A 23926-nucleotide genomic window follows, 5' to 3' on the forward strand; every position below is an offset into this window, starting at 1 on the left:
TGTGTTAAGGCTTAAGTGGCTTGGATGAGCTCTAGGGTTTCTTTGAGTGAGACATTAGTGAATAGGGAGGAGACGTCAAAACTGACCATTATGTCAGTGTGTTGGAGTGAGAGGTTTTCTATACTGGCTTTAAAGTGGGCTGAATTTTTTGTGTGTGATGGTGTGTTGCCAGTATAGTGTGTGAGCGTTTTGGCTAAATGTTTGGCTAATTTATATGTGGGGGAATCAATGCCATCCACTATGGGACGTAATGGCACATTTTGTTTTTGTATTTTTGGAAGTCCATATAATCAGGGGGGTCTAGAGTTGTAAGGTTTTAGTTTGTTAGTGACTTCCACAGGCCAAGAAGTGACTTTCTTAAGGAGTCTGTGGAGAGTTTTAATCTGAGAGCTGGTAGGATTATATTCAATAGGGAGTTAAGTAGTGAGGTCTAGTACTAATGCATTAAGCTTACCTTTGTAGCCCTTTTGATTTAGCACCACAGTGGCGTTTCCCTTATCCGCTTTGGTGATTACTATTTTTTTGTTATTCTTCATTTCTTCTTGGGCTGTATATTCGTCTTTGGATAAGTTGGTTTTTGGAGGTTTGGCTTCAGTGAGAACACCGACTACATCCAGTCTGACATTGTTGGCGATATGGTTAGGAAGGTTGCGAATCCCACGTTCTATTTCAATCATGATTTCCTCGGCAGATATTCTTTTAGGAGCTAGGGCGGAATTGTGACCACGTGCAAGTGCTGTGAGTGCTTCAAGCTTTAAAACTGCCAACGATAGGTTGACTACAGTGTTGACCACTTACCTCCCTATTGAATATAATCCTACCAGCTCTCAGATTAGAACTCCTTAAGAAAGTCACTTCTTGTCCTGTGCAAGTCACTAACAAACTAAAACCTTAGAACTCTAGACCCCCCACCCCCCTGATTATATGGACTCCCAAAAATACATAAACAAAATGTGCCATTACGTCCCATAGTGGATGGCATTGATTCCCCCACATATAAATTAGCCAAACATTTAGCCAAAACGCTCACACACTATACTGGCAACACACCATCACACATAAAAAAAACTCAGCCCACTTTAAAGCCAGTATAGAAAACCTCTCACTCCAACACACTGACATAATGGTCAGTTTTGACGTCTCCTCCTTCACTAATGTCCCACTCAAAGAAACCCTAGAGCTCATCCAAGCCAAGTTTCCTTCCGATATCTCAGCCCTATTTCAGTTCACAATGAACTCAGGCTATTTTGTTTGGCAAGGAAAGTTCTACAAACAGAGGGAACAGCCATAGGTTCACCACTTTCCCCACCCTTGCCAATTTCTTTATGGAGACCTTTGAAGAGAAAGCCTTAATCTCTGCCCCACAAAAACCCACTATTTGGCTTCGTTACGTGGATGACGTGTTCGCTATTTTGGCCACATGGCTCAGACTCACTCCACTCCTTCCCAACACACTTAAACAACCAACACCCCAGAGTCCAGTTCACCTTAGAAAAAGAGGAAAACAACACTCTCCCCTTCCTAGACACTTTAATCACCCGCCAGCTTGATGGATCTTTGGTTTTCTCTGTTTACAGAAAACCCACCCATACTGGCAGATACATTCACCAGCAATCCCCCCCCCCCCTCTCCACAACAATATGGGGTTATAAAAACACTATATAACAAGGCAAAATTAATCTGCTCAGATGACAAGGCCCTAACTACTGAACTAAACCACATCCACAACACTTTCTTAGCCTATGGCTATAACCCCCAAAAAATCCAAAAAATACTAAAACCAGTAAACCCCCCCCCCCACTCCACAACAAAGATTACATCAAATCTATCACCATCCCCTACATCCATGGCACCTCTGAGAAAATAACCAATATCCTCAGAAAATATGACCTTACTTCTTGTTACAGACCATATAAAAACTTGGCATACCTTATCTGTTCTACCAAAGACCAACCACTTCCCCTAGCCCTACCTGGTGTATACCAGGTCCCTTGCAGCTGCAAATTGTCCTACTTTGGCCAAACAGGCAGAACAACAAATATCAGGATTTCAGAACACAAAGACTACATCCGGGTTCACCAGTACAGCTGGTGAAACCAGATGTAGTCTTTGTACACCTCTGGGCTGGCAGACCATGCCTTAGATACCCACCATAGAATTCGTTGGAAGAAAACAAAAATAATACACTGCAGCAAGTTTAAATACGAAAGATTATTCAAAGAATCTTCAGCAGCTCTAAAAAACGTTCCTAACCTCAACAAATTTGGGTGCTTGAAACTACCCCAAATTTGGGAGACCTACATTTTGAGAACTTCAGCCCAACTGCCAAGATAACCAAATTAGCCCACCAGAGGGCACCATTAGGACTTTAGGAACAATATTAGTTTCCTGCTTTCTTCCTCATTTGCTTTTGTTAGTGCCTGCGTGCACATACCATATCTTTATGTTCCTGAAGATGGCAGCGTGACGTTGCCGAAATGTAGAAGTTATTTATTAAAGTTATCTTTAATTAATATACTTTATATGCGTTGTTATTTCCGTAAACTAATTACCAGTTAAAACAGTGATCTATTTGGGCATTTTAGTTTTGTTTCCATTCTATTTGATATTTTGTTTGTGTTGGATGTGCTGCCAGCCCTGATTTATGCTTTCTTTCATTTTCAACATTCTTGAAGTGTTCTGATCAATGAATCTCTCTCTCTAGATCTGTCTGTCTGTCCTATATAATATGGAGGTTTAGGGGGTTTAAGGTGATTAGAGATTCAAATGCAAGAATCGGATTTGTTAGTCAGCTTTGACATTGTTTCCCTCTTTACCAACATTTCATTATCTGACACCGGTAATTTACTATATGATGATTATCCTCCTGATATTGCAAAGTTTTTTGAATTTGTTATAGAATTAGGATATTTTAACCTGAAAAACAAGAACTATAGACAAGTTGAAGGCACTGCCATGGATAGCCCTCTGTCTTCAAACTATTTTTTTGAACCATCTGGAAGATACCTTGTTCTCATCTATTCATTCCCAACCCTCTTATTGGTTTCATTATGTTGATGATGTCTTTGCTGTTTGGCCTCATTCTGAAAATGAACTTGCCACTTTCCTACAATAGATCAATAGCCTTCACCCACGCATCCAATTCACCAGGGAAAAAGAAAAGGCTGGTAGTTTACCATTCTTGGACATCCTTCTTACGTGCACAGCCTTCGGTAATTTATCAACCAGTGTTTATCGAAAATCTACCTTTACTGGCAGATACATTCATCAAAAGTCTGCTCATCACACCTCTCAAAAAATTTGGTGTTATGAAGTCTTTAATTAATAGAGCACATAATGTGTGCTCCTCTCCTTCAAGCTTACAACAAGAACTGCTCACTATCAAAACATTAATGGAATTTAATGGTTACAACCCTAATAAAAGGAAAACGGAATTAATGAACATCAGTATTATATTGAATGCATGAAACCTCAAAAGTCTGGTCTGGCACAACATATTGACAGTAAACACAGTATCCAATGGGATGAAGCTCGTCTTTTTCATAGAAGCAGGTTTAAATATGAACACCTTTTCAAAGAAAGTTGCGAAGCCCTTTTACATCGGCCAAATCTGAATTGGAATGATTGTTTTTTTCTCCCAAAAGTTTGGGAGATTCTTATTTTATGTAACCATCAAAAATAGTTTTTAATAATATTATTTATTAATATAAATTTCTAGCATGCAGCGACAGTTTTCAATTGGTAAACCACCGACTTCTCTATGTATCTTGTATTCCCGTTTCTTCGCACTGACGATGTACTGTTATTTTCAGTATGAAATATATGTATTTTCATTTCGTTAAAGTTAATTACTGTGGTTATTGTGTAATTTATTGTTTATAGTCATGCCACAGGTACCTTTAAAGATCATAGATTCATACATATTTTATGACAAAAAATGTTGGAAACAAGCAAAAGTAAGAAATGTAGAAAAACTTTCCTTAGAAAAAATACTAGAAAGTTTTTGAGAGGGTTATGTTCTTACAAAACTATCTGGTCATCTTTGGAAAGTTTTAACTTTTTTCTCACATTTGGCTTTAAATTATGAATGAATCCATAATATCCTCCATTAAAATATCTCACTTCAAATTGAAGCATCTCAGCTCTATACTTTTGACAGTTATTATATTTAGGGAAAGCAAAATTTTATTTTCTATTTTTTATTGTTATCATTGCTTATTATCACATTAAATTATCATTTGCATAACATTACATTAAATCTCATTCATTTAAATTTTTTTTCAAAATGATAAAATTGTAAAACAATGACATCTTATGTATAACCCAAGAGCATGAGCTCATCCTGGTTACAGGAAGTGTAACAATTGTACATCATAAATAGTACACAAAATATTGACAATATATTTAGAGAATAATGTGTGTAGATGGATATGAGTGTGTGTGTATACACACACACACACACACACACACACACACACACACACACACACACACACACACACACACACACACACACTAATGTACACATGGAATAAAATCAATGCAATTTCAGTAATTCAAAAAATGATAATAGTACATAAAGATATTGACAGTTTATACAAAGAATAATATATATATTTATATTACACATGTACACGTGGAATAAGAAAAATGCAGTTCAGTAATTACTTGAATATTTTGTATTGGTTAATTTCTCTTGGTATAAATTGGTTACCGTATTTTTTGTACCATAAGATGCACCTTTTTACACAGAGAAATTGACTTAGAATTGGGGTGTGTATTATAGTCTGAAGGTAGGTAATAATGGGTAAGTCTTGTATTCCCATGTTTTCAATGTGAACCAAACATGTCTCACTACGTATGTGGGAATCTCAGATTGACATACAAGAACTTTACTGGTGTCAACAGTAGTTAGTGTGCGAGTGTATATTATTTCTTTTTTGTGCTTTAGTGTGTGCAGTTTTGAATGGATGAGATGATTATTAAGTCTCTTAAAAAATGTGACATAAGTAATGCACTGGATGGTACTGAAGATGATTTAGTTTTTGAAGAGAGTGATAACAATCGTTCAGACAATAATATGAAAAGTGACAGTAATGAGATGAGTGAAGATTAACTGAATGCTGTTGGTGCAATTTATGGTAATAATAAATGAAATTTGAGGTTTGTGAATATTTTTATATAATAATATATTTTTTCTAAAAACTGTCTATAAATTTGTGGTGCATCTTATCATCCGAAAAATACGGTAATTACTTTTTATATAGTAATTCTAAACAAGTTCTCAGTATTCTTCTAAAAATTTAAGAACCGTCTCATCAGATTTCTATATGTGTTCATGTTCTTTTCCTTTTGTATTAAGAGTGGTAAGCTGTTGAAGATTTTTAGAGCCAAATAGATATAGTGTTTGTGTATTATTTCTTTTTTATGCTTTAGTGATAAAATATTTTAAGCCCGCTTTTCTGCAGAAGTAAGTATCTTTTCTAATATTTACATACTGGTTATCGGTCTTTAGGAAAAGTCGCATCCTGTAAATATATAGTTGTCTAAGTGGAAGGATATTTAATACGGTATATTTAGTGTTCACTGTAGTGTTTCTATATTTAATGTTAATTAAAATGTATATTACTTTATTTTGTAAGGAGATTAACAGTGTCAGTGTGGTGTGATATGTTCCTCCCCAGCTTAGTATACTGTACTGTATAACAGTTTGTATCCAGGCAAATTTGCAAATCTGTGTTCACCATATTTTGCATTTCATTTACAAAATTTGCAGTGAATATCAATGTGGTATCATCTGTGAAGGTGTTAACTTTACTTGATAATTGTAGGTTACAGAAGTCAATTTAAATTATAAATAGTACTTGCCCAAGCACAAAACCTTGGGGGAACACCACATTTTACCTGAACGAAATTGCTATAACTTTTACTGATATTTACTGCTTGTGATCTAGACATTAAATAACTCTTAAACCAGTCATGTACACACCTCCTATATTCTATAGAAAGACTGCTAAAGTTAGTTTGTGTTGGTCTTGGGGATGAATAAATCAAGTTTGTGAAGTTCAGCAGTGTTTAGTTTCTGTCTAAACCCATTCTTAGAGAAGAAGTCGTTTTTTTTTCTAAAAAAAGTTACTAATTTCTCCAATATTTTGGGGTGAGCAGCATTTAGAGGAGCACAGGGAGAATAAAACAGTTCAGGTAGCAAAATGGAAAACAAAGCACAGAATCAGTTAAATTTTTGTTATCATAATAACAAAAATCTGGTACTTAAAGTTGATTATAAAAAAGAAGGATGCTATTTGGTATGGTGACTATCATAAAAACATGCCATTGATGAGCAGATTATAACGTCAAGTTTTCCTGGAGCAAAAATTAAAAATATAACACAAGCAATTGAAAACAGAAAAGAAAAACAAACGGGGTCATAATTCTATAGATACAACTGACTTAACTGGCGATGACTTCGGTATAAGAGAGGACATGAAACGGTTGTTGGAAGAAGCAAGAGTGAAGAGTGAGAAAGTAAAAAACGTTAGTATATTACCTATGAATGATAGAAATGAATTACGAAGAAGGGCTATGAGGGCAAACGATTCAATGTAGGCTGTGTAGAATGAATGGATGTGAGTTTTTGGATCTGTGGAGAGAATTTGAGGGAAGATTTATTTGTATAAGAGGGATGGCCAACACTTGAATGTGTTTGGCATCAGGAGTCTTGAAAAACTTAATTGTTATGAGACCTAAGAGAAAGAGTCGGTTATGATAATTGTAAGCAGCAGGACAGAAGAGTGACAAGTGTTGTGCAGAAAGCTATGTTCAAGTATGAAAATAAACTGGCTCTGCAAGTTAAAGACAACCCAAAAGAATTCTATTGTTATGTTGCAAGTAAAAGAAAGAATGAATTTGAAAGAATAAGTCTACTAAATGCAGATGGTATACAGGCGACTGATGCAGAAGGATTGTTCAACTAATGAGCAGCCATTTTGCTAAAAACTATCAACCTGGTATGTGTATCATTGATTGAAATCACTGCTACGTCTTCACTGTATGAGGAAACTCGTGGACGAGGAGGAAGTACTAGAGCTGTTGCACAAACTGAATAAGAATTTTACAATAGGAACTGATGGGATATCAACAAGGATGCTAAAAGAATGTTCAGCTGAACTGGTTATTCCCTTAACCAAGCTATATAATTTGAGTCTCAGAACAGGGAAGATTCCATGAGAGTGGAAAGAATGTATGGTAATCTCATTGCACATGGGTGGTGCAAAGACCGACTTTTCCAACTATTGAAAAATCATTATTTCAGGAGTGGCGATAAAGATTTGGAAAAGTTGGTTAATACTTGCATTCAGAAATGGGTTGACAGAGAATCTCTACTTTGCAATGAACGAACAGCATGGGTTCACTCAGGGAAGGTCATGTTTTAGCAACGTGCTCACGTTCTATAATAATGTTACCACTGAGTTAGACAAGGGAAATGGATACATCATGATACTCTTGAATTTTGCTAAGGCTTTTGGCAGATTATGGCTTGGAAGACTGTTGCATAAATTGGAAAATATGAGATTGAATTATAAACTATTGGCATGATAAGAGGAAAGGGTAGGTAAAGGCATCGGGATATCAGCTTAATGCAACTAAATGTAAGGTTTTAAAATTTGGGATCCACAGAAGGGATGCTTCATACTCTCTTGGTGGAGTTATACTGGAAGATGTGGAGTAAGAGATCTTGGGGTGATTGTAGGTAGAGATTTAAAGTTCCCGGGACATATTGCAAAAGGTTGTGAAGACATCTCAGAAAATTGTCGCAATGTTGAGAAGAACATTGATTGTGAGAGATAAGTGTGCTGGTTCCATGTATAAAGCTTTGATCAGACCACATCTGCATTTCTGTGCTCAGATCTGGTCATCGGGATTTGGAGGGGATGAAGTAACAACTTTGGAGAGGGTGCAGAGATGGATAACAACAATGATATCATCATTGTACAATGTTGATTATGAGGATAGACTGAGGGCATGCAGACAGCAGTTTGGTGGATAGAAGGCAAAGGGAGGGATATGATTGAGACATATAAACTGTTGGATGGTTATTATCATATTAACATTGAGGAGATTTTTCATATGGTAGAACAAGGACAAGAGGCCATCCCTGGAAGTTGTAAAAGGAGGTGGTTGAGTAAAAGGATTGGTTTGGAGGTGGTTGGGTAAAAGTTTTTTGCACGATGGGTCGTTGGAGCATGGAATGCATTGCCTGAGAGGGTGGTGAATGTTCAGACCGGCCTAGAGATTGGAAAACATCGGTATTCATCCCAATTACAAAAAAATTTTCTAATTCCAGGGATTGTGAGAATTATAGAACCATCAGTTTAATTTCGCATTAAAATAAAGTTATGTTGAAAGTTGAAAGTGATTGAACAAAGGTTGGAGCCATATGTGAAGAGAGAAATATCACAAGAACAGGCATGCTTTAGGACAAATAGAAGAACTAGAGACCAAATAGCAAACATGAGATGGATTATGGAAAGAATGAGAATTTCAGAAGGAAGTATTCATCTGTTTTCTTGATTGTAAGAAAGCTTTTGATTGCATGGATCACAACAGACTGTGAATTGTAATGAAATCAATGGGAATACCTGAACATCTAATTCTCTTGATAAGGGAGTTGTATGAAAACTAAGAAGCTTTAGTAAAAACAGTCTTTGGAGAAACAGACAGTGTTTGAGTGGGAAAAGGGGTGCAGTAGGTTTGAGTAGGGTTGTATATACTGTCGCTCTACCTTTTGAATATTTATAGTGAATATATTATTATGAGAATGGTTTAGACAAAGATCCAGCTGGAATTAAGATTGGTGGCAGAAAAATAAATAATTTAAGATATGCATTTGATACAACCCTCATAACAGAAACTAAGGAAGATCTAAAGAGGTTGATTCTTTTGATTAAGACGGAAAGGAGCAAAGCTGTCCTTAATCATCAGCAAAACAAAAGTGATAGCTTCTGGCAATTTAAATGAATTTATAATTGAGTGAGATGAAATAGAAATCATTGAAAGTTATGATTTACCGGTGTCCAGAATCAGAAATGATGGTAAATGTGTAGATGAAATTAAAAGAAGGATAGTCATGGCAAAAAAATGCAATGTTAAACCTGACAAAAATTATGAAAGATAGAGGTGTGAATAAGGCCATGAAAGTTAAAATTGTCGGAGTAATGGTTTTTCCAGTAGTGATATATGGATGCAAAAGCAGGATCATTAAGAAGAAAGACATAAAGTGATTCAATTCATTTGAATTATGGGTGTGGAGGAGACTATTATGAATGCAGTGGACTGCAAGAATGACCAGTAATAAGGTTTACTGGCGACCAGAATCAGAAATGATGATAAACGTGAAGATGAAATTAAAAGAAGGATAATGGTGGTTTTAGAGAATATAAAGACAGAATGCTCCTTGGAGGTGATGATCGCTAAACAGAAGTTGATGCAATTTGGACATATTATGCAAGCTGATGAATCATTGGAAAAGACAGTTATTTTGCAAAGATTGAGGGAATGAGAAGAAGAGGAAGAGCACAAAAGAGTTGGATGGACAATATAAAATAACTTACCAAGTTGAACTTAAAATTACTGAAAGTAAGGACAAGAGGCTGAGTGGGATGGCGAGCCTTTGTACACAGGATCACCAAGAGACGAAAGCAACTGGATGGCACATAACATGATAGACTTTGTTTTGACCTCCTGTGATGAATCTTGTGACCCCGTTCGAGTCAGGAAAATGATAATAACAATAATAATAAATTTTTGATAAAATTATTTCTCTTGTGTGTGTGTGTTGCATTAATATCCTTGGAGGCAAAATTTCATTTTGATGGTGAATTTATTGACTCTTATATTACATTTATTGTATGAATATTCTTCAGCGGTGATGAAGCCCATTTCTTACTGCTGCTTCTACTACTACACTGGTGTTCAAAACCTAAGGACGAACATTATTTCTAAAGATTATAACTGCAAATTCAGATGAATTAGCTGTGTCGTATTAATTGTATAATTAATGATTTTGAATAGAAAGCAGATACACATTTAAATTTTCAAATCGCGCGCATAGGCATCACAGGGTAGCACTCTACAGGATAAAATCAAATGGCCATGCTAAGCGAATTGTGTTTGAAGGAAACTCTTCTCTTGAAGGATAAAGTTGCAAACTAGGATGTCTTGTAATGTCTCAAAGACATTATCTAGATGATTTCATGGGGAAAAAATTATTAGAAAGCTTGAGGAAGGGAAGGCCACAGAATTACTGATAATGCCAGAGAGTTTGGAATGTCACATAGCATTGTATCCAGGCTCTGGGTGTATACACACGAAGGTCTGTAGTCTTCACTTACCGTATTTTCCGTTGTATAAGACACATCCAAGAAATTTAATACAATTTTCTGGAAAAAACCTAAACTTTAAAGTATGATTTTAAAAAAAAATGGATAAAATAATAGGTAATTTTTAATAGTAAACTGACCTTTCAAAAACCTGCAAAACCCATGTCACTTTCATCTGACTCTTCTCTATCATCATTAATTTCTTCTCTTTCTTCTTCCTCTTGTTCTTCATCATCATCATCATCTTTGTATAAGAAATGATCTTCACTTCCATCAAGGGCATTGCTAATTCCACATTTCAAGAAAGATTTAACAATAGTTTGTTCATTCATTTTCGACCAAGATGTCTTCTTATCCAAGATTTTCTTGCACCCATTTCAAAACTTCAGTCTCTAGTTCTGGCCACTTCGCAATTTTTCCACGTTCCGCATACTTTTCATTACGCAAATTGTACAAAATCTCCTTCTGACCATGCCAAGTTCTAATTATTTTTTCTGTAGGTGGAGGTCCAAAATGTCTTTCAGCTTCCCTCTTCCCATGTTCTTTCGCATATTTTACAACCTGCAATTTGTAACTTGAAGTATGTGAATGTCGCCTGTTTTTTTCCATCACTAAAATCTACGGGGAAATATCAAACTGAACACAAAATATCTCAACACGTCAACTCAATACTGATAAACATCGGTAACTGATTACTCAGATAAGATATTATGAAACTTGAATAGGGACTCCCTGTTCTTAGCCAATGATGCGCTAGAAGTCACGTGAAGGTCACGCATCAATTTGATTGCACCTACAAAGATCTTGTAACATAAAAGGGAGTGCGTATGACTTTGAAAAGAAGAAAAAATCTTTATCTTCATTATATATGACGCACCCCATTTTTAAGATGAATTTCTAAGGTAAAAAAGTGTGTCTTATACACCGGAAAATACAGTACTTTATCCACAGCTCATTGTAGAGCATGTTTTCAGTGGTGTTGTATACACAAAAATTAGAATAGACACCACTGGACTAACGTACTCTTTACAGATGAGAATTATTTTAGTCTTTCCTCTGATTCTAGACGACACTTGATCTGACATGAAAGTGGTATTTCTCACCATTCTGAGAATGCCTTTGAAAGGAATAGATAAGTGGTGCTGGGGTAGTGATATGGGGAGGCATTATGCTTAATGGACACATTGAACTACAAGTGCTGGAAAAAAAAAGGAGTATGACTGGTGAACAATATTGCAAAATTCTCCATTATGTTTGATTGTTCTGTGGTGCTGTAGGCAAAGAATTCATTTTCACGTACAGGGTACACAAGCAGTGGAGATACTTCTGGGAACTGATGATATTAATTGAATTGAGTGGCCAGCATGCTCCCCAGATCTCAACCCCATAGAACATATTTAGGATGCAATAGGAAGATGCATTGCTGCTTGGAATTCCCTTCCAGAAAACAAAGAAAGCCTTATACTTGCTCTGAAGGGGGGATTTGGCCAGTTTGCCTCAGGAATTCCTGAATCACTTGGTGCTAAGCATGGTACAAGATTATGAGAGCTAGATCACACTTTGGGGTGGACATATTACATACTGAAATGCTTCTCTTCATAGTTCTGTAACCACTACATTTAACTATGTCCTTAGGAAATTTGTGACTTTTGCCAAAAACATATTGCAATTTAATTTGTATAAAATTTACAGCACATTTTTTGTGTAATATAGTTTATTAGTATGCTGGTGCACTTTTGTGTTCAGATGGCCACCATCATTCATTCTTCTTTTCTTCAAGACGTTAAAAGATGAGCAACAGCTAATCAGAATCCATATACATTTGATCTTATAACTTCTCTGAACTAATTAATTGTTTTCTTCTTTCATCTTGTCTGCCTTACTTCTTCAGAATAGCCTTTCTTGAAGTGTTTTCCAATCTCTCCTGTTCATTTTCCTTAATTGCTTGTCCATACATGGTAGTGATACATTATAGATTATTGGTGACCTTTTCGTGTGATGCAACTGTTTGTGGCGGAGAGGACCTCCCAGTGATGGTACTGGCCATCATTTTTTGCCCCTCATTCTTATTAATTTTCTGTGATTTTCTTCCCATGTTCTTTGCTCTAATTCACTTTAATATTATAATGAATTTACACTATTTCAAATATAAAGTAATAAGTAGGCCTACTTTCAACAAATACCTAATCTAACTAGGAAAGAGTACCCACCTTTTAATATTCTTCGGCAAAACCCAGAAATTCATCTCCAGAGCTAAATGAAGAGACACTTGAAACATCTTCTAAATCAGAATCTGAGTCCTCATACAACAAATTGCCCTCTGTACCATCCAGTGCATTACTAATGCCACACTTCTTAAAATGATTTAACCACTGTTTCTGTTTTCACAGCATCCCATGAAGCTTTGACCCATTCACAAACTTGCAGAATGCTAGGCCTCTTCCTTTTTCCTGGTGGTGTTACCTCAAAATCTGAAGACTGCATCCAACTGTTCCACTTCTCCTTCATAAATCCCTTAAATGGTTTATTAATACAGACATCTAAATGTTGAAACTAACTAGTTAGACCTCCTGGAATTACAGCTAACTGAGTTTTCAATTCCTTGAGTTTATATTTAACATCTTCTGTTCTGTGAGAATGAAACTGATCCCATACTAGCAGGGCAGGTTTCTTCAATAATCTGACAGGGCGCCTAGACCAAATTTTATCTATTCATAACTTCATTCCTCCTCCCCCCCCTCTATCCAGCCTTTTGCGTGAACACGTACAAACACTCCTTTAAGCAGTTTTTCTTTGGGTAGCGTCTTCCTTTTAAAAATCAATAGTGGCAGCCATTTTGTCCCATCAGCACAGCAGAATAAAACAACCGTGTAGTGAGTTTTTTTGTGCCCTGAAGGTTTAACAGTAACACCTTTTGTGCCCTTGGAATCTACAGTTTTGTTTGAGGGCACATCAAAAGTCAGCGGAAACTCGTCCATGTTTCCTATTTGCGCAAGTTCAAAATTTTATCGTTTCCTTGCGTTAATGACGAATTGATGAAATTCAATCATTTTTTCTTCATATTCAGCTGGCATCTTTTGTGATATTTTTGTTTTAGTCCACATACATAGCTAGTTTCTCTTCATGAATGTTGAACACCATGATGTTGATCCAGTAAAGTTGGCGATCTCTCTGTTAGTGGCTATCGCTTTCGCTTGATAAATAATCATTTTTGTAGAACAGACTACACTGAAAGTCTCTCTTTTCTGTGGTCTAAAATCCAAATATTCAGTTCTGCCTCAAGTTCTACCCATTTTGCAGTTACACTTCGTAGATTATGTTTACTGTGAGTTACTTTTTTTTTAGATCCTCTTCCTGATACCGCCAAGTTCTTTCATTTTCTCAGTTGGGGTGGCCTGAAATGTCTCTCTGCAGCCCTGTTTCCATGTTCTTTAGCATACACAATCACACGTAGCTTGTATGCAATATTGTAACAATGTCGACGTTTTTCATCCATAATTTGCCAAGAAATTTAGAGGAAATTTAACAGCAGAAATTTATCACCTTTCACAAAACCGCGACAACTTGCTCATCCACTGAATTCTACGTAACTGGAATGTTCTCACACACCGCAAGGAAGCAAGAAAGAAATCACATAACTCGGAACAAAGAAAATTTCCAGAAATGAAAGTAATAAAAAACTGAGTATCAGCGTATAAGACGCACCCTGTTTTTCAGACCTATTTTCAAAGAAAAAAGTGCGTCTTATACGGCGGCAAAAACCGGGTAAACCTGCTGAGGATCCAAAGCGCTACAGGCCTATATCTCTCCTATGCACAACACTGAAGCTGTACGAGAGGTTAATCTTGAACAGGCTAAGTCCAGAAATAGAGAAAGTGCCGATAAAAGAACAGGCAGTCTTTAGACCAGGAAGGTCATGCACTGGACAAATATTAAACTTAACACAGTTTATTGAGGACGGCTTTGAAAAGGGGTTAGCAACTGGAGCTGTATTTATAGATTTGACAGCAGTATATGACAGACTAAATGTTAGAAAGCTTATAGTCAAAATTTTCAGCATAGATTTTGCTTGATAAGCTATTGCCCGATCATCTGCATATAAGAAGGTTCTTGACCGTGGGTTTATAGGTTGGTCATTAGTATAAATATTGAAGAGGAGGGGAGACCATTTTTCTGGATACGCCATGAAAGACTTTGAAAAGGGGTTAGAAACAGGAGCTGTATTTATAGATTTGACAGCAGCATATGACACACTAAATCTTAGAAAGCTTATAGTCAAAATTTACAGCATGACAAACAGCCATCGGTTAGTGGAGATATTTAGGTTGCTGCTGTTCAGCAGGAGATTCTTTGTTGATTTTCAAGGAAAAAAGAGAGCAGATGGCATATCCAGAAAAATGGTCTCCCCTCCTCTCCAATATTTATACTAATGACGAACCTATAAATCCACGGTCTAGAACCTTCTTATATGCAGATGATCGGGCAATAGCTTATCAAGCAAAATCCTTTGATGATATTGAGAAGCAGCTCACACAAGAGCTAGAAACCCTTACAGTTTACTATAAGGAAAACTAACTGAAACTAAATCCCAGTAAAACCCAAATGTATCTTTTTCATCTCAATAATAGGGAGGTGAGGAGAGTTGAATATAGAATGGAATGGTGTGAAACTGGTCAATTATCCAAATCCAACTTACCTAGGTGTTACACTCAATAGGACCCTAAATTATAAGTGACACATAGAGAAGACAGCAGCTAAAACCCAAACACGTAATAATATTCTGCAGCGATTAACATAGTCTTGGTGGTGGGTGCAAATTCACAAGTACTGCACACCTCTGCACTGGCACTCTGCTTTTCGACAGCCAAGTATGCTAGCCATGTTTGGGAAAGATCATCATGTGTCAAAGTTATTGATAAGGTTCTTAATGAAACATGTCAGCACAATACCAGCTGCCTTAAGCCTACAAAAATTGACCATCTATACTCACTGTCTGGTATTGCACCTCCTCACACCAGAAGGACTACACAGACTGGAAACAACAACTAAATGATGAACGGCATCCTTTGTATGGGACATGTTGCAGTACATAAGAGGCTAAGATCAAGGAAAAGTTTTATTCACTCAGTGGAACCGTTGGTTGATTCCATAAAAGCTACAAGGTCAACAATGTGGCAAGAACAATCTCCAGAGGCTCTGAACTTAAACGAATCTCTTTCTTCCGGTTTACATCTCGACTGGCAAAGAAGGATAAGACATTGAATAGACTTCGTTCCAGAATGAGCTGATCAAAGCAGAATATGGCCAGATGGGGGGGCTACACAGATGATGACAGCTGCTCATGTGGTGAAACACAAACCATGGATCATCTTCTGCAATGCTACTTAATAGACATTAATAATATATGTACCCGAGAAGATTTAATGCAGTGTAATGAAACAGCTATAAAGTATATTAGTCACTGGATGAGTGAAATTTCACATTTTATGTTTCTGCTTAATATTTTATGCAAGTGTCATTTTTGTCTTTTAATGTGTGCTTTCAATTCCAATTATTTTAATGTCCATTTCTTTAAATGTATGCGATTAATCATTTATATGTATGCTCTTACATTTTCTGTAGTTCACACATGAAATAAATAAATACTCATATTTTAATATACCTGTCCTTGTTTTGCTAATGATCATGGTCATTATTTTAGTCACTTTTATAATCTGTCTGAGTCCTATAATACTGAAGCAGATTTTATCAGATTCATCAACTTTTACACTGGTTTGTAAATTTTTATCGATATTAATATTTACCATCTCACAGAAATTATATATTTATTAGTTTAACTTATTGTAAATATATGAATTTTAATAATTTTTTTATACTTCTTTCTACCTCTGTTTCATACCCATATTTTACATTTGTTTTCCTATACTGATTTTATGCTGTTTTACTTATTTATTACCTAGTATACTTTAAGAAGTGTTTCATTTCTGATTATTGTCATTGTTTTCCTTTTTATGTATATATATAGTTTCTAAATCTGATATATCTTCTTTGGTGCATCAATTCAAAGATTGATGACCAAACAAGCACCAGCACATCATAACATCTTGTCTTGTGACCTCCTTTTTATCTCTTCATAACTCTTAGCACTGGTTAGCATCATTATGTTATTTATATATGAAATTCTTGGTCTGCCTTGTGACCTCTTTCCTTCTACAGCCTCCTCCATTATTTCTGTAATCAGTCCCCCATTCTTCAGATGGTGTCCAATTAGGCTTTTTCTTCTCTTATTGATGTGGTTCATTAGTGACCGCTCTATGTGAACTATATTTAGAGCTTCTTTGTTACTTTTTCTTTCTGTCCAACTAATTTTCATAATCTTTCTCCAGCACCAAAGTTCAAATGCCTCCAACTTTTTGATGTCTTGTTTTGTTAGTGTCCATGCTTCACAACCATATAATTCAATGCTCCACATGTATGTTTTCACTAGGCTTTTTTTTGAGCTAGGTGCTAAATTCTTTACTGGGTAAAATGTTTCTTCTGTTGTAGAATGCCTTTTTGGCCAAGATTATTCATGCTTTAATATCTGATTGGTTTCTTCCGTCTTCTGTGATAAGACTTCCAAGATATTTAAAAGAGGATACCTGTTGTATTAGGTTATTTATTTTCAGGCTTATTTTCTTTGGATTTGCTTTACTTGTAATTAATAGTTTTGTTTTCTTATAATTAATACATTGATTAATATACAGGTAACTCTCGTATAACATAGTACTTTTACAACAAGATCTAAAAATTGTAGTAACCCTTGTTCAATGCAGTACTTACTTATACAATGCGGTTTCAATATAACACTGTCTACAAATTTTAGTAACCCTTTATCTTTTCATATATTTTTCACTGCACGACTTAAAAATCAAATTTTATCTTCGTTAGATTTGCGTCTGCCCGTATCGCGCACGTAGTTATAAGTAGCGAATTTATATTAGGGAAATACCTTTCAGCACGCATGTACGTCAATTGTTTACAGTAAACGAAGACAATTGAATTTGTTGTTTCTGCCAGGAAACCACATTAAAAATCATAAGTGTGTTGATCTCAAGCTGAGCACTTTATTTTCTGATGAGTTTCATACAATATGTAATGTTTTTTTGTGTAAAAAATTCGTTTTTATAGTAATGGCCACTTAGAGGGCTTTTGCGATATGGTTGAAAATGAAATTAGTAAATTAATTGATGCAGAAATAGATCTACATGAGAAGGAACTAGTACAATTAATAAATGATGTTGAAATGAGGAAAGTTCTGCTGAAGATTCTGATTGTGATGAATCCATTAAAGAATTCAGTTTAAAGAAATTAGCAGAAGGATTGGACTGCAAGAAAGTTAGGAAGTTATTTTACGGATAATGATCCCTCGATGGAGAGCTGCGGAAAATTCACGAGACAATTGGATATTTGTTTAGCTCATGTTATGAACTTAATAAAAATATTTCAGCATAGTGGTAAGCAAGATCTTATTACTGACTTCTTGATAACTAAACCAGCTGAATTATGCAATTGATGTCCAAGAGATTTCAAGAGATGACGACGTCTGGCCAATCGTAAATAAAGAACATCTACGAAATGTTCATTTCAAAGAAAGTGATGACGATTAAAATATGCACTTTATTTTATTTTGCATGAAACATCTATGTATTATGGGCAATGAACTTTACATACAATTTTAATTTTATAAGTTTATACTATGTATTTGTTTTCATAGTTTATATGTTTCCTTAACTTACATGAATTACCTGAATTAAATAAAAAAATATTTTTGTTGGGTATGTCATTGTTTATATAATTAAAAAAAAAAAAAAACAATTTCGGAACCTAACCCTATGTTTTCTATGTGATCCGAGTCTCACATAAAGCGATTTATATAACGTGACATTTCTATGGAGCCTGACATCCGCATTATATGAGGGTTACCTGTATATCAATATATTGATAACGAAGACAAACTGAAATCCACCCTGACAAAGATGGAAGAAATTTTTACATAGTACAGCCTAAAAATCTGATATATACCAATTATTTATTATAAGTGTTCTGGCAGAGCATCCCCTATAGATGTTCATGCACCATTAAACCTTACCTCCCTTACTGAAAAAGGAGTGAATGATTTATGTTTGAACTCACATGATATATACTGTTGAAAATGCTTTCACTTGGTTGTACTATAAATTAAAGATGGCAATAAATTATGTTCTTGGTTTAATCCTTTATCCAAGTGTAAGCAAACAAATTTTGTGCATGAAGTAACCTCATAACTAGGCTACTTGTATATAGATGCCAATGACTTAAAGTGAATAACCTTAGTATCCCATAGCATTATATGTGTTCTGTTGGACATGCATAATGCTATGCATTATGGAAAGGGCCTCTACCCAGACTGGTTTCGACCTTTATTGGGCTCTCATCAGTGGGAGCCAGACCCAGAAGAGATACCAAGTTTGGAGTAATGCAGAAATTGTAGCATTATCCACATGTGATAGGAGTGTGCTTTGCATTATAGGATACTGAGGTAATTGATATGAAGTCATTAGCATCTATATACCAGTAGCTCATTTGTGAAGATACTTCACATGCAAACTTTACTTACACTTGGATAAAGGATTAAACTAAGAACATAATTGCTCGGCATCTTTATGGTATAACAAAGTGAAAAAACTTTCAAAATCCTTTATCTAAGTGTGCTGTCCTATATTTATGTACTCAAGCTTTAATATCATGCTATTTTTCACCAAAGCACTAAGATACTAAGTGTGTTTTAATAACAAATAGATGATACTTTGACAATTCTAGATAGAATTAAAAATTTTGGATTAATTACAAGCAGGATTCTTTACATCCAGTAACTTTTTGAGATAATCCCTACTGCAAGTCATTCATAAGGGCTTAACTGCCATTGCAATGTTGAGTAACCTCTCCCATTCTGAAGATGCTTGGGAGAAAGTGATGTGGCATCATGAGTAGAAGCACTGTGTATGGCTTAACTTTGTTCAGATATTAGACACTTTAGCATAATCATGGATGATTACACATGATATACCTATATTTTTTGGGGTTTCTTGAGATTTCTGACTAATGGAAATTGCAATTCAGATGAATAAATTGATTCCATGAAGTGTAAATCTAGTGTTTGAACTGTGTATAATGTCATTCACCACCTTGAATTTATTCAAGATCATTAAACAAAAATTTTATATTAATTTTCACAGCAATCTACTTGAAAATTGAGAGTGGTAAATATAAAATGGGAACTTCAAATTTTTCATTGAAATCTAGAATAATAGCTGCAGTTGTTTAGATCAAAAAGAAGCGCTTACCATTTCTTCCCTCCTTCCCAGCAACTGGTGAAAGACTTACCTCATATTCTTATGGATTTCTTGAGGTAACCACTGCAGTCATTATAAACTGACTGATCTCTGGTAACCCCATCTCTCATGATCAACATTCCCTCTAATTTTTTTAAAGCAACATGGACCTACTACTGCCCTGAGGAGAAATTTTTCCACGACATGATGACTGCACACCACTTTTAAAAGTTTTTTTTTAATGACATTGATACAAAATGACATTTAGTGATGTCACCTTCATGCAGGGCTTTGAGTCTATATCACATAACATCAGGTTTTTGTTGCTGGATGAGAATAATTCTCCACCCAATCACTTTTTATTATTGCATGATATCGAAATTGATTATCATACCCCCCCCCCCCCCAAATAATAATAAAAAAAAAAGATATAAAAAATTTGTAAGCTGATAATGAATTAGTAGATGGGAAAAACATGATGAAAATAAAAATTATTCTGCAAATTCTAATTAAAGCTGCAGTTGTTTCTGACTGGTCTAACCAGCAATGATTTAATTGGTTAGCACGTAAAGACTGATATTGGTAGTTAAAATATTTTCTCCTGTTAGAAAGCAGAGAATAAATATGATTTAATTCAAGCAGTCCAGATACTGTGTGTCTTATTACATGTCGAATTAATGACAGAAATGCATTACATATATTATCAGCCATTTGCCACTGATACATTTATCTAGGTTAGGTAAATATTTAGTTTTGCATTATAATGACTTGAAAAGTGATTGTCGTGAAGAAAAGGTGATCGTAAGTGTAATGGACAACATGGTTGTATACATGCAATAGCTTTCTGTTGGTATATATCATATTCACAAAATATTTTTATCACAAAAAAGGTGTTTTTAATGTGTAATTTAATGTACTAGGAGAAAAAAAAAATCAGTTTTCCTAGGGGTTCAGATTTTGATTGTTTTTACTCTTGCAATTCTGTTGGTCACTGAAGCTGCAGGTTTTATTTATCTGATATGCTGTGGCTCTTTCATTGCATCTTGGTCTTGATGTATAATTGTACTACTACAGTTAATTTCATTACATATATCGTGTTATGTCACTAACCTGTTGTAACTACTTTTTCTCTAGAATTTCTTCTGAATATCCATGTATCTTTAAAATGTTTTAAAATGCTTAATGTGCTGTTATTTCTGGGAAAATTCCCATGTTATTCCCATGTAAGATTAATCCTTGAATCTGCCTCAGCTCTGAAAAACTCCCCAAACCTCACCAAATCTGTGTGCATGAGACTGCCACAAATCTGAGAAGCTTGCATTCTAAGAATATCAGCTCAACTGGCAACACAAACCAATATAGCCTGCTAGGGGGCATCTTTAGGACTCTAGGACTGACTTAAGTTGCATTTCTTCAGCCTCATTTGCTGAAGTTAGTGCTTGCATGCACATATCATTGTTTTGTGATCCCTGAAGATGGCAATGTAATATTGCCGAAATACAGGAAGGTATTAATTAAAGTTTTTAATTAATATTCTAGTATAAGTTGTCATTTCCTTAAAAAAATTGAAAGCTATGTATAACTAACATATTAGTTTATCTACAAGAATTAACAGCTAAGAAGTAAGAATTTGCCCTTTATTTCACAAACAATAAATAATAGCATCTTCGGTTTTTCTCTTAGATGTAAAGTTAATCCCTATAAAATATTATTCATATTTATTGTATTGCAGGCTATTCTAGTATTCGAAGAATTGCTTCTGTTCCTCCTGTAACATTATGTGATGTTATTGACTTAAAAACGTCTGAATTTTCAGAATTATTGAAAGAAATTACTGTGGAAAGAAAAAATCTTTCCTTTAAAGAAAAACTTCAGGAAGGCAAGTATGAAATAATTAATAGTGTAATAATTGTTGTTTTTTTGAAATTCATAAAAAATAAAATGAAATAATATTTATATGGATCTCAGAATATTCCATTCTTTAGGAATCTGCTATTTGCCCAAAATTGACAGAAAAGTGATAAGAATATGGCAGGCAAGCAACACCTGCCATATTATGTTCTATGGCTCATTTTTTGAATTTATAGGATTTAACATCTGAGTTTCCAGAAGAAAAAATGCTTCTTGGAAGAACCCAAAATCAATTAACCAATGACAAAAACTTAGTTGAAATGAGAAACTTAGGGGATGGGGGGAAAGTCAGCTTTAAGAATCGAATATGAAATGATCTTTCTTTTCCCAATTTGGCATCAAGAACATTACTACAGTGTTACTTTTTTGATAAATACCTAGTTGTACTCTGCTTGGTATATATATATACAAAACCTGTTTGTTCTAGAGAAATATAATCTCACATTCATCTGAAACAAAACTATTCTATTATATTATCTGGAGTAAAAAGATTTTAAAATAGTGTATAATATGATGTTGTATTTTATAAACTTTTCAACAACATTTTGCTTTCTATATTCATCTTAATATAGATCTCTCTCTCACTAATATGATTTTGTTTTTTTTCGTGTGCCTGATAATTTTAATTGATTTGATTTCTTTCAAGACAACTTCAGTCATCTGAAGGTTTCTTAGAGAAAACTAATAAAAATATTAGATATGTATTTTTATGTATTGCATAAAATGATGATGAAATATAAACCTAGTTCTTTTTATTTTATTTTTGTATTTTTCTTACTCAAAGAAGGAACACATTTCTTTTTGTGGATAACCATGCACTAATTGAATCAATTCAAATTTTTTATGTGAAAATATAAGCTCCATAATACAGTGAACTTTAGCAAAGCAAAATGAAGAAATAAAACCTGATTATTATTATACCAAAACCTCTATAATGAGTCCAAAAGGATCATGGCAGCTCATCATCATCAAATTCCTGCCATGTATCCTCAAGAGCTGCACAGGATATTATAGTGCTACATGAAAAATTTACATCATTACTAACTTCCTATCTACAATTTTCATCCAAATCAGTCTGTTACCTGTCAAGACTCCAACATTATCAGATCTTATATTTCTATCTTATAGTGCTTAAGGATCAAAGCTGTATAACTGAGAGGAGACCTCCACATAGCCTTTAAAGGAATGTGGAGAACCGACCAGGGCTTCTGAGCTAATGTCCAATCCTCACCTTCTCATAGTTTACCCTGTTGGGTATCTACCTGGATAGCGAATGAACGAGGATAGGCTGGCAATTTGGGATTTAGCCGACCAAATTGTATTCTTATTGGCTTAAACCAATATAGAAAATGATGATACAACATGACAAAATTTCATGCTGGCTGGGGCATTGCCCGGTTAAACAAAGCCCCCATTGTTTTCACCAGGGAGCCAGGGTGAACAGCGAAAAGTCAGCTACTGGAACAAATCTGAAAGCACACGCCAATTCAACATCACCAGAGTTAAAGATTGGTACTATCAACATAAGAAGCCTGAATGACAAAGAAAGGGAACTAGCAGAAGAATTAAATAAGTACCAGATTGACATAATTGCGGTGATTGAAACAAAATAGACAAAAACTGGTGAGATCTTTTTAAGCAATAAATAAAAAGTTATATTCAAGCAATAACAATCAGGGAAAAGGAGTAGCCATAGTATAATTATCATTATTACCGGTGACTCCAGGGAGTCCTTAGACTCATCAAGGGGGTCCCTAAACACATCATGTCCACACAACTATACGACATTCTCACAGTATCTATCATACCTTGCCTATAACTCACTCACCGTCATAGCACCCACAACAGACTCTGGCAGCTTATTCCACTCATTTACCACTCTAAAAGTAAAGAACCCAGCTCTAACACCCTTGCTAACCACACTTGCCCAGCTTCCATAGGTGTCCACCTACTTCTCCCACCACCAGTCCTGATCTCAAAAATATCCTCTGAATTAATCCTATAGAAACCCTTTAGCAATTTGAATGTCTCAATAATATCTCCCCTTTTCCACCTATCAACTAATTTCTGCAACCCACAAATCTTCAACCTGTTCTCATATGGTTCATTCCATAGACCCGCTACACCATAGTCACTCGGCTCTGGATCCTCTCCACCTCCTCCCCATCAAGAAAAAACCTTGGTGACCAAATCTGGGCACAGTAGTCGAGATGAGGTCTTATCAAGGCTCGGTAGAGAGGTACAATAACTTGCTTGTCTCTGCTTGTCAAAGCATTTTTCAAC

The 23926-nt window shown here is 35.2% G+C and overlaps 1 protein-coding gene across 4 annotated transcripts in view; it reads left to right on the forward strand.

Annotated features, from left to right (window-relative positions):
* Positions 1-23926, forward strand: part of LOC150102889 (inactive tyrosine-protein kinase RYK-like) — a 378596-nt gene that overhangs the window by 181895 nt on the left and 172775 nt on the right. For all 4 annotated transcript variants that reach the window (XM_090397499.1, XM_090397500.1, XM_090397502.1 and 1 more), the window contains one exon: positions 21465-21611. In XM_090397499.1, the coding sequence (XP_090253625.1) occupies positions 21465-21611 (147 nt within the window). The remainder of the gene's footprint in view (positions 1-21464; positions 21612-23926) is intronic.

The sequence above is a fragment of the Typopeltis vanoorti genome, chromosome 9 (genome assembly GCF_054136105.1).
Source record: "Typopeltis vanoorti isolate ZY-2024b chromosome 9, IOZ_Tvanoo_1.0, whole genome shotgun sequence".
NCBI lineage: Eukaryota > Metazoa > Arthropoda > Arachnida > Uropygi > Thelyphonidae > Typopeltis > Typopeltis vanoorti.